At 41.9% G+C, this 11,929-nt stretch overlaps 1 protein-coding gene across 1 annotated transcript in view; it reads right to left on the reverse strand.

Moving 5' to 3' along the window:
• IL20RA (interleukin 20 receptor subunit alpha) overlaps positions 1-5,727 on the reverse strand; it is a 43,865-nt gene extending 38,138 nt beyond the window's left edge. The window contains exon 1 of the mRNA XM_032165864.2: positions 5,420-5,727. Within this exon, the coding sequence (XP_032021755.1) occupies positions 5,420-5,507 (88 nt within the window). The 5' untranslated portion in view covers positions 5,508-5,727. The remainder of the gene's footprint in view (positions 1-5,419) is intronic.
• Positions 5,728-11,929: the final 6,202 nt, after the last annotated feature.

Consider the following 11,929-nt stretch of genomic DNA (forward strand, 5'->3'; position numbering starts at 1 on the left):
ATCTATAGATAAGAAATCACCCCAAGTCTGCTTGAAAGGCAATAGGAGAGAGGCTGGAAAAGAAGACATGCTTTTTTGATAAAAAGAACATTTGAGCGAGCAAATCCTCCATTAGCTGCAGTACAGAAATCAGATTTAGACCTGGATCTTAAAACATACACATATTTGCTCATCGGTGCAAAAGAAATTCAGGGAAAAATAAACAAGAAACGAAGGAGATGGCATGGAATGTGGACCAAGAACAAAGCAGAAATGATGTCAGAATATCACAATGACAACGTAAGCACAACATCGTAATTACATTTATAGTGTAATGGGAAAGAGGTGATGGTATGGTGAGGAATAGAAAGGAGGTAGTAGGGCTCAGAAGGGAGCCACACTTCTCTGAGAAAACCGGTTTGTATAGCTCTGACTTTTATAAGCACAGTAATATTTCACCTAGCTGCCAAATGCCCCAAATGACACAAACAAAACAACTAGCATGGGGGGGAACCCAAATTGTAATACAAGCAGTTTAACAAATGAACTGAACTTATCCCAAATGGATAGAATAACCACACCAAAAGGAGTAAAGAAAAAAAAGGACTAAGCCAGGTAACTTTGGTCAATAGTATCTTCATGGGATATTATAAAGCTTAAGACCAGAAAACTGTACATAAAGGCTATAATTTAGTAAGTACATGTTTTTCTCATAGGAGCATGAGTTAGCAATCCTGAAACTATTTATATTAGAATCAGGCAAATAAGTCTATTGTAGATAATGACATCTAGGTTTCTCACTCTTAGACAAAGAAGCTGTAAATGAAAGAGGAAGGCTAGAATGAACCTTGACTGTTAACTAGGTTAGTTTACACACACATATTTCCCAGCTCTGTCCACCGAGAGTACCTAGAAACAACATTCCAGTGGCAATAAGCATGTCTCACACCCAGATCTTGGTTTCTACACACCTTTCTCCAATAGAAGGAACCAGAGCTTCCTGAGGAAGTCATTAATTCCAGGCCTGGGGCAGGGAAAACACTAGATGAGTCTGAAATGTTGTTGGTGCTAGAAAGTTAATGAAGTGCTCAAAAAAGATGGGGTTCCTTAGAGGGACACAGGAGCCAAACTGAAGGAACTCTTAGTGGCCAAAGCTGGAACAGCATGAGCAATAAAACTGATAATGATAGTATTGGATTATAAATGAAAGAATAAGACACATCCATGAGTCCATACCGATATACTTAACCAAATGAATAAATACCTAAACAGGCAAAAAAGGTGACCCTTCCTTGTAATAGAATTCCAATAAATAAATGTGGAAGAAAAGAGTGAAATAAAAAACCACTACTAGGTATAGTAGTTTTTGCAGTCAAAATCCACTGATGGATACTAAAAATAGTTGGGTGTGAGTTTGGGGATAAGCAGGATTTTTGCATAATCTCAAAGTATCTCTCTGCAAAATATTTATTAGTCACAAAGTGAAAAATCATAACTTTATAGTAAGAAACTCTGAAGAGACCACCTTAACCAAGCGATCAAGGTTAACATCACCAATAAGAAGACATGTTGATATTACAAATCCTTTGAAGTGACAATTTTATGTGGCATTTCTGCCAAAATTGAATAACCTCATTCTAAGCTTGAGGAAACTTTACATGAACCCAAACTGAGCAATATTCTAAGGAAGAGGTAACTGGGACTCTTCAAAAGTATCAAGGTCAGGAAAGCAAAGAAAGGCTGAGGAACTGTCACCAGTTGGAGGAGACTAAGGGGTCATGACCACTATATGTAATGGGAGATCCTGGACTGGATCCCGAAACAGAAGAAGGGCATTATTGGAAAAATGGGTGATACTCCAGCAAGGTCTATAGTTTAGCGAGTAGTGTTATATCAGTGTTAATTTCTTGGTCTGAACATTGTACAATGGTTACATAAGATGTTCTAATTGGGAGAAACTAGGTGAGGGGGATATGGGAATTCTTTGTGCTATTTCTGAAACTTTTCTGCAAGTCCCAAATTAGTTCAAAATTAAAAGTTAATAAAAGAAAATAATTCTGCAAGTTTAATTAGTTCACTAGAATCATTTATGTGTCTGTGTATGTATGTGTGAGTGAAGTATGTCCTGGAATAACTTCTCAGTGAAATAAAATACTGAATGCTGCCATGTTTGTGTCAAAGAAGAGACATTTTGACAAATACTCTCACTCCATTAATTCACTCTAATAAGCATAGTTGTTGTTTTGATATTTAGATGGCAATCTAAAGCTCCAAAACTCAAGTTAAGTTTATTTGTTAATAGACATCATAAGCTGTACTTTTTTTTTTTTTTTTTTTTTTTGAGACGGAGTCTCGCTCTGTCACCCAGGCTGGAGTGCAGTGGCGCGATCTCGGCTCACTGCAAGCTCTGCCTCCTGGGTTCACACCATTCTCCTGCCTCAGCCTCTCTGAGTAGCTGGGACTACAGGCGCCCGCCACCTCGCCCGGCTAATTTTTTGTATTTTTAGTAGAGACGGGGTTTCACCGTGGTCTCGATCTCCTGACCTCGTGATCCGCCCGCCTCGGCCTCCCAAAGTGCTGGGATTACAATCGTGAGCCACCGCGCCCGGCCTTAAGCTGTACTTTTTCCCTCTTTGGGGATTTAGGGAAGACCCTGTTTTTTATATATATATATATACTTTAAGTTCTGGAATACATGTGCAGAACATGCAGGTTTCTTACATAGGTATACATGTGCCATGGTGGTTTGTTGCACTCATCAATCTGTCATCTACATTAGGTATTTCTCCTAACGCTATCTCTCCCCTAGCCCCCACGGCCCGACAGGCCCTGATGTGTGATGTTCCCCTCCTTGTGTCCATGTGTTTTCATTGTTGAACTCCCTAGGGAAGACCTTCTTGAGGGAAGCACATTGGCAGTGAGAGGCCAAAGTCTGAGCAGGAGCTAGCTGGGAATAGAGTGGGACAGCAGCATTCTAGCAGAGGGGCTGCCAGTACGAATCTCCAGTGGGAACTTCCAGAGGAACTGCCAGTATGAGTGAGATGGGAAACACTTTGGCTTGCTCTGGGAAGTAGAAAAAAGCCAGGATAGCAGGAATTAGGTGGTGTGAGATAAGGCTGGAGAGACAGGCAGGCGTTGGCCACACAGGATCTTGTAGAAGAACTGAGAATGATTCCAGGAACAGTAGAAGCCTCTGAAGGGCTTTGAGCAGAGGAGACAGATGACCTGAGAAGTCACCGTCTCCCACTCTATCTTAGTGAGTTTAAATGCCTGTTTATATTATGCTAATCATGGTTCTTTATCTTTCCTGAGGACAGGATATGAGAATGGCCAACAGGGCAGAGTTTGATAAGCCATAAGGATAAACGTCCCTGTGAAATTCTGTCCCTGGAGGGGTCCAAGAGTGAATGACAGTGCGTTGCAACTGCCTTGAGACAGCTGCATAGACATTTTGAATTCCATTACAACTTTATCTGAAATGAAATACCAAGATTTCCCTACAGGGTTCATGACATGCTGAGTTTTTTTTTTTTTTTCCTCTTTGGATGTTTTGGTATTTTACAGCCTGATCTGGCACTGAACTGCAAGACGAAATTTTTCAAAAGTTCAAAAAATGAGAGCATTAAAGCATTAATCTACCTGAGAGTGGCAGAGTCATAGAACCTTAGTAAGCCCATGTACAGAAGACATTGTAGATAATCCTTCAGTTAAGAGCAGGTAGTATCCAGGTAACTACATACATCTTTTAAGGTGGTCTTCCCAGCAGTCCTTAGACCTTAACCCAAAGACCCAGGAGAGGACAGGAATACCCTAAGAAGAGCTAAGAAAGTAGTATCAAGATCTCTTGGGTCAGAAAAGAGTTCTTACTGTTTGTTTTGCAAATTTTATTTTGAAGTCAAGAATATTACTACCTGGTAATGTCAGCACCCAACAATTTTATCTCTCTTTTTCTTTGTTTTTGTTTTTTTCCCCAAAGACAGGGTCTCACCCTTGCCCAGACTGGAGTGCAGTGGTGTGATCATAACTCACTGCAGTCTGGAACTCCTAGGTACACGGAGTAGCTAGGACTACAGGTCTTTGCCACCACATCTGGCTAGTTTTTTATTTTTAATTTTTAATTTTTAGTATAGACAGGCTCCCTATGTTGCCCAGGCTGGTCTGAAACTCCTGGCCTCAAGCAATTCTCCCGCCTATGCCTCTGTCTCTCAAAGTGTTAGGATTACATGTGTGAGCCACAGCGCCCAGCCTTCTCTCTTCGATTAAAAATAAAAACAAATTTCTGTCTGTTAGTTGAAGGCTCAATATTTGCACGTCAGTCGTTTCTTCCCATTCAGCTTACCCGCGAATATTAAAAGGCAAAATAACTATAATTTCTGATAAATTTAGAAGATAAAATACTTTATGTATAATAGCTATCATTCAAAATCTCTCCAAGATCTGTGTGCATACTTTTCTTACCGTTGTTAACTATGCTGAACTTAACTTTTTCTTTAACTACCAAGGACTCCAGATTCACCGTCAACTTTCTTCCTGCATTCACTCTTACTGTTCAGTTCTGGGTTAAAAGTCAGCGGGGACTGAACCAAGTGTACAAAGCACAGTATTTGGAGAAGCTTTGTTGTTGTTTTTTAAAATAATTTTTTAAAAAAGGGATCCCGGATATCTTGGTTTTTGTTTTTTTAAAAAATCTTTTTCTTATATACGAGAAATACAGGGAAAAAAAAGCAATCAGGTTAATGAATCATTCTGGTTTACTGGATTCCAATTGGTAGAGAATTTAAACTTAAAAACCAAACAAAACGAAAGAGCTCTTCAGTTACCTTATGTCGTAAACGAGTTAAAAGTTTTGTTATTTCTGAAAAATCAAAGAGCACTATCTGTACATGGTCATAACTGCAAAGGAAACAACGGCGTACCCAGGGCAGGGGGAGCTTACTTTAAGAAGCTGCGTCTTTCTGGATCCTATTCCTTCGGGGCTGACGCTTTCCGGGAGTTTGGCTTTTAAAGCGCGGATCTCGCGACGCGCGGCTTGCAGGACTGCGGGGCCCGGCAGCCGAGACGCGGAATCCACAGGGGCCCCTCGGCGTGGCCGCGGCGGTGGTGGCGGGAGCCTGGGACTGGCCGGCGAGGGGCCCCGCATGGTTACCGTCCCCGACCGCAAGTCATAGGCTGTGGGCACCGCGCAGAGCGCCCCCCACCGAACTCCCCCCACCCCACCTCAATCCACGAGCCAGGGTGCGCGAGGCGGCGCCGAGTGTCCCCCGGGCTCCCTGCAGCCCCTGGGCTGGAAGCGCCGGCCTCCGCGCACCAAGTCCTCTGCCCGCCCGAAAGCGAAACCCGGCCAGCGGGCGGGAGGGGAGAGCTCGGCCGCGTGCTCTGCCCGGCGGGGACCCGGCCCGGAGACATCCCCGACCCGCACCTGGCGGCGCGACCCACCTACCTGCCCGTTCCCAAGGCGCCGCCAGGAGCAGCAGCAGCAGCGGCGGCAGCAGCAGCGGCCGCAGGGCCGGGCGGCCGGGAGCCCGCATGGGCGGCGGGGCTGGGTCACATGTCGGGGGGCAGCAGACTGCTCAGTCCCACGCCCGCTGGGGCCAAGCGCGGCGGCGCGGCGCCCCCCTCCGCGCCCGGGGCTCTGCGCGCGACGCTCCGGGCGCCTCCGCCGCAGCCGCGTCCCCGGGCTTCCCCAGAAACCAAAGGCGAGCGACTAGCAGAGCCCCCACGAACGCTGTCCCGGCTACCCAGCTGGATGGCAGCGCGACGGCAGTTCTCGCGGATTTATAGTCCCCAGCCACTTGGCTGTCAGTCCTGAGAGTCTGAGAGTTTCCACCTCTCGGGGTTCATGCCCAGACCAACCGGGTCACTAGGCAGGTAAAACCTCCTTCTGGTAATGAGCGAGGCGAGTGCTTTGCAAAGAGATTCTGGTATTCAGGCCGGTCTGATGGTCACTTAAAGTTCAATATCGGAAGACGGATGAAATAGAGAGTTATTTCTCAATATACAGTTAGGCACTCAGCCGTAGATCTTACAGTCATGCACCATTTAAGATGACAGGATTACCTCCTGAGAAATGTCTTAGGCGAGTTTCTTGTGTGAACATCTTAGAGTGTACTTACACACGCCTATGTGGTATAGCCTCTTACACGCCTCGGCTGTATGGTACAGGCTGTTGCTTGCTCCTAGGCTACAAACCTGTGCAGCAAGTGACCATACTGAATACTGCAAACAATTGTAACACAATGGTAAATATCTGTGTATCTAAACATGTCTGAACGTAGAAAAGGTACAGCAAAAGTACAGTATGAAAGATTTTTAAAATGGTACACCTGTACAGGGCACTTTCCATGAATGGAGCTTGCAGGACTGAAAGTCGCTCTGGCTGAGTCGGTGAGTGGTGAGTGAATGTGAAGGCGTAGGACATCACTGTGTACTACTATAGGCTGTATCAACACTGTATTACACTTAGGCTGTGCTAAATTTATTAAAAAATTATTTCTTCAATAATAATAAATTAACCTTAGCTTACTATGATTTTTTACTTTCTACTTTTAAATCTTTTAAACTTTATTATTTATTTATTTATTTATTTATTTATTTATTTATTTATTTATTTATTTTTTATTTATTTATTTATTTATTTATTTATTTATTTATTTATTTATTTTTGAGATGGAGCCTTGCTCTGTAGCCCAGGCTGGCGTGCAATGGTGCGATCTTGGCTCACTGCAACATCTGCCTTCCAGTTCTGATGATTCTCCTGCCTTAGCCTCCAGAGTAGCTGGGATTACATGTGTGTGTCCCCACGCCCGGCTAATTTTTTTGTATTTTTAGTAGAGACTGGTTTTCACCGTGTTGGCCAGGCTGGTCTGGAGCGCCTGACCTCCAGTGATCTACCCTCCTTGGCCTCCCAAAGTGCTGGGATTACAGGCGTGAACCACCACACCTGACCTAAACTTTTTGACTTGTAATAACGTTTAACTTAAAACACAAACACATTGTGCAGCAGTATGAAAATATTTTTTCTTTGTATTCTTTCTATAAGTTTTTTCTATTTTTAAATTTTTCTTTTTTTTTTTTTTTTTTTTTTACTTTTTAAACTTTTTTGTTATAAACTAAGGCACAACCACACACATCAGCCTAGGCCTGCACAGGGTCAGGATTGTCAGTGCCACTAATGCCACCTCCACATCCTGTCCTCCTGGAAGGTCTTTAGAGACAATAGGAATTTTTCAGCTCCATTATAACCGTATGGGACCTTTGTATATGCAGTCTGTCATTGATTGAAAAGTTGTTATTTGATTTCATTCAACTCTCATAACCTGCAATTAGGTCCTGGCCCTTTTTCAGATGAGGCAAGGGAAACTCAGAAAGTCTAGGAATGAGCGTGAAGTGCCCCAAACTTGTGAGTGGCCTGTGACCAGTGGTGTGTGAACTTCCACACAAGGCGGTGGGTTCTAGGTTCCATGCTCTTTATAATGGGAGGGGGAAAGGGTGCAATTAAGAGGTAAGTCTTGAAAAACTATATGAAAAATCTGAGAGAGGCTCTCAGCTTTGTACCTTTCGAGGTGGTTCTAAAGGTTGGGCACAGCCTGAAGATAGAGAGATACACGATTTACCTCAGATGTGTTCCATCTCTTTTGCCCTTAAATGCCTGTTTTCAAATGCTCCAATAAAGGGAAACGACACTCAAATTAGAGCAACTATTGTTTTCTTTTCTTTTCTTTCTTTTTTTTTTTTAAGGAGGTCTTCAGTATTAAAAAAAGATCTTTTTTTGGTGAGGAGGGCGTAAGGAGATAGAGGATGGGGCAGGATCTTCTGAGTCGCCTAAATATGCTACTTTCTCCTCCCTGAAAGACTTAGAAACAGAGGAGGATTCTGGGTCAGAGGGCCCCTTAGGCTGGGATGTTAGCTTGGTGGTGCTGACGTGAGGCCTCTTCAAACCACTTTTCTTGTTTGTTAGCTGGTTCTTTTCCTTTCCACCAAAAGGGGCCCTGAAGGAATCCTGAAAGCTGGACAAGGAAAGAAGAGACTTGCTTCCTATTTATTTGCTGTTCTTGTCACTAAGGCCCCACAGTGCCTCTTTACCCTGGAAGGGACAGCTAGTTCCAGGAGCAATTATTTCTAGTTCCCAGCTTCTTCCTGTACTCCCAGAATCAGCTTCACTGCATCTCCTGAGAAATACCGACACTGAGTAGGCTACGCCCCATTCTCAAAGGTCTGAGTCCCAGTTTCATGGAGGCTTCACTTCTAGGATCTAAACCCCACATCTGCCCTGTGTTCCTTTAACCGGTGGTAGTTGCTTCCGGTAGTCACTCTGTCTCTTTCAATCTCATTATCCCCGTTTTACTTTTTTAGTACTCCAACATCTGTTTAACAATTCCTTACAGCAAATTCTTTCTGTTGAAATAACTAGTGTGGTTTCTGTTTTCCCAGCTGGACTCTTATTGATTCCACTGTAATCCCAGAACATTTTAGGAAGGACTCTGTGTGATCAGTACATTATCAATATTATCTTGAGTTGCTGTTGTTCTTACTTTTTAATTATAAATTGTATTAGTTTAATTTCATCATTATCATCTTAAGTCTTGTGGGTTAAATAGGGTAAATATTTGCTACAGAAGTGTTTGGGGCCAATCATTTTTGGATATCTAAACTTTTGTATGCATTTCTGTTCAAATATGAATCGTTCAGTTCCTTCAAGAGGCTAAAGCAGACCTATACAAAGCCTTCCCTTATCTCTTAAGCCTTCTGAGCTTGAACAGTGACATTTCATTATTTCACCAAGTTTTTCCTCCAGCTGGGAAGTGGGAACGGGGTAGGGGATGGGGTAACTGTGACTTAGAGTTTCTTCCCCCATGAGTGGGCTGTCACTTGCCTGAGAACCAACAGTTTTCTGCATGCCTCTCGACCCCTCTCTGCTTTCCTCTTCAAGTTCCCCTTGGCACTTGTCAGAAGGCAGTCAAAATTTTACCTCTAAGGCTTGTCTTTTACATGTTCACAAACTCACCACTCTGTCCTCAGAATGCCTAGGGTTCTACAGGATGAGTGTGACCTGAGAACTCACCATGTATTCGGTTGATGTTTCCCATGCATTGAAATAAAGAGTGGAGTCAGTTTTTCTTTCGTTTGCATCTGTGACCCAGAACTCACCTTAGTGAGTTTCCTTAGTACCTTTAAATCTAACCTCTTACCCACCTCTGTTAACTTTGGGAAGCAGCAGTCCTGGTTCCTCCCCATCTAAGCCTTCCCAGGCAATATAATCTTTGGTGTGTTCTTCAGACTTTTGAAATGATGTTTTTGAATTGAGGTTTTCTTCTACTTCTTAACTTTACAACTCCTCTTGCCATGATTTACCCCATTGAGAGCTTAATTTTGTGGATCCTGATGTATAGGACGTCCAGGCTTCATGATGAAGAAGGCCATAAACCACTACTCCTTACCTCCTACCCCAAACACTAATACCACAGACAAAAAATAATTTCTTTCTATCCTAGTTTAATTCCTAAATGGTTTCCAAGGATAATACATACCAATAATACGAAGTTACTGAATTCTTTCTTTGAGTCAGATCCTACCTAAGAAATTTAAATTTCCTAACTACCTCCTTCAATCCTTACAACAATTCTGAGAGTTAGTCATATTACCCCAAGTTTCAAAACAAGGAGACAGACTTGGAAAGGTCATTCCTTTAATAAGCAACAGAAGCTGGAAACTGAATGCTCGTTCATCTATTTTCAAAGTTTGTGCTTTTAATAATTTCCTTATATGCCTCTTACACTTTAGAAAATGTTATGATTTAGCTTTTATAATTAGGTCTACAATACATTGAGCTAATTTTTGTATATGAGGAAAGAGTAAAGATTAATATTTTTTATATAGATATCTTACTGGGTTTTGAGATCTGAACTGTAAAACAGCGTGAATTGCCAAAGACCTAATATTCAGCATATGTAATGAATTACTTCAAACAAATTAAAAGCAAAATAAAAAGAGAATCTAATATTGAGTTTATATAGGTTACACACCACTTAGTTGCCACTGTCTTCTTCTGAGAGAGGAAGAAAAACTCTAGCTCCCTAATGTCAACACACTTCTTGGAAAGTAAGTTAATTCTCTCAGGAAGGCAAAGGGGAAAGTACCTACCCTGGAATATAAACATTTGGCTATGGTGGGGAGATAAATTTTATTACTCTCTGAATGAGACCAGATGGCTCCAGGTCTAACACCCTTGCAATGTGAGGAGGAAATGATTCTGTGGAAGAGGAGACAGTCTATGGCATGCCAATTTCCTTTGCTCAGAAAGACAAACCATCCAGAAACGTGAAAATATTCATGTTTCCCTGACGTCTCATTATTTGAATATACTCCATTTGATTGCCCATTCTCCGGTTGATAGACATTTGGGTTGTTTCATCATTGAGTTGTAGGTGTCCTTTATGTATTCTGGGTACAAGTTCTTTGTCAGATATGTGTGTTGCAAATATTTTTGCCCATTTCATCGCTTGCCTTTTCATTTTTACAATGATGTCTGCAAGATCAAAAGTTTTTAATATTGATACAGTCAAGTTTTTCATTTTTTTCTTTATGATTGTGGTGTCTCGTCTAAGAAGTCTTTGTGTATCCCAAGGTTGACAGATGGTTTTTCCTAGAAATGTTGTAGTTTTAGCTTTTATAATTAGGTCTACAATACATTGAGCTAATTTTTGTATATGGTATGAGAAAAGAGTAGAGATTTTTTTTCCAAATGGATGTCTTATTGTTTTTGTACTATTTGTTAAAAAGACTTTCGTTCCACATTAAATTGCTTTAGCCATTATTGTTGAAAAGCTATTGAAGATATATGCATTGGGTCATTTTTAGATGTCTACTCTTTGGTCTATTTGTCCATTTTGCACCAATACCATGTTTTAACAAAAGCAGCTTTTTAGTTTTTAGTTTTTTACTTGTATACCGAAAAGTTTCAAAGGCAGTAGCACAGAGTTTCTGTACACTCCTCACACAGTTGCATCACCGTGGTAAATTTTTAAAACTAAGAAACTTCCATTTCCGTTGGCACATTACTGTTAAGCAAACTTTAGATTTTGTTTGGATTTCTCTAGTTTTTCTTTTTTCTTTTTTTTTGTTTTGAGATGGCGTCTCACTCACTCTGTCGCCCAGGCTGGAGTGCGGTGGCATCATCTCTTGCTCACTGCAACCTCTGTCTCCAGGGTTCATGTGATTCTCCTGCCTCAGCCTTCCAAGTAGCTGGGATTGCAGGCACCCACCACGACGCTCAGCTAATTTTTGTATTTTAGTAGAGATGGGGGGGTTTCACCATGTTGGCTAGGCTGGTCTTGAACTCTTGACCTCAAGTGATCCACCTGCCGTGGCCACCCCAGGTGAACCACCACACCTGGCCTGGATTTCTCTAGTTTTTCTATTTCCGTTCCAGGATCCAATCCAGAGTACCGTGCTACATTTAGTCGGCATGTCTTCTCAGTCTTTGCTCTGATAGTTTCTCAGGTTTTCCTTTTTTTTTTAATGACCTTGATGATCTTGAAGAGTATTGGCCAGATATCCTATAGAATGTGCCCCAGTCTGGGTTTGTTTGATGTTTTTTGTCATGATTAGACTGAAGTTAATGGTTTCTTAAAAAAGTATCACAGAAGTGAAGTGCTTTTTTTATCATATCATATCAAGAGTATATGACATCACATGACATTGATAATGACGTTAACCTTCATCACTTGCTTAAGGAAGTGTTTGCCAGGTTTCTCTACTGTAAAGGTATTGTTTTACGTTTTCCTACTCTGTATTTTAGAAGACAATCATTAAGTCTAACCTACCCTTGGGGAGGGACAGTGGTGGTGGCCAAAATTAAGCTCCCCCTCCTGAAGGGAGGAAGTGTCTTTGTATGTTATTTGGAAATCTTCTGCAAGGAAGATCTGTCCCTTCTCTTCTCCCTATTTACTTA

Source organism: Hylobates moloch, unplaced genomic scaffold (genome assembly GCF_009828535.3).
Source record: "Hylobates moloch isolate HMO894 unplaced genomic scaffold, HMol_V3 SCAFFOLD_2, whole genome shotgun sequence".
Classification (NCBI taxonomy): Eukaryota; Metazoa; Chordata; class Mammalia; order Primates; family Hylobatidae; genus Hylobates; species Hylobates moloch.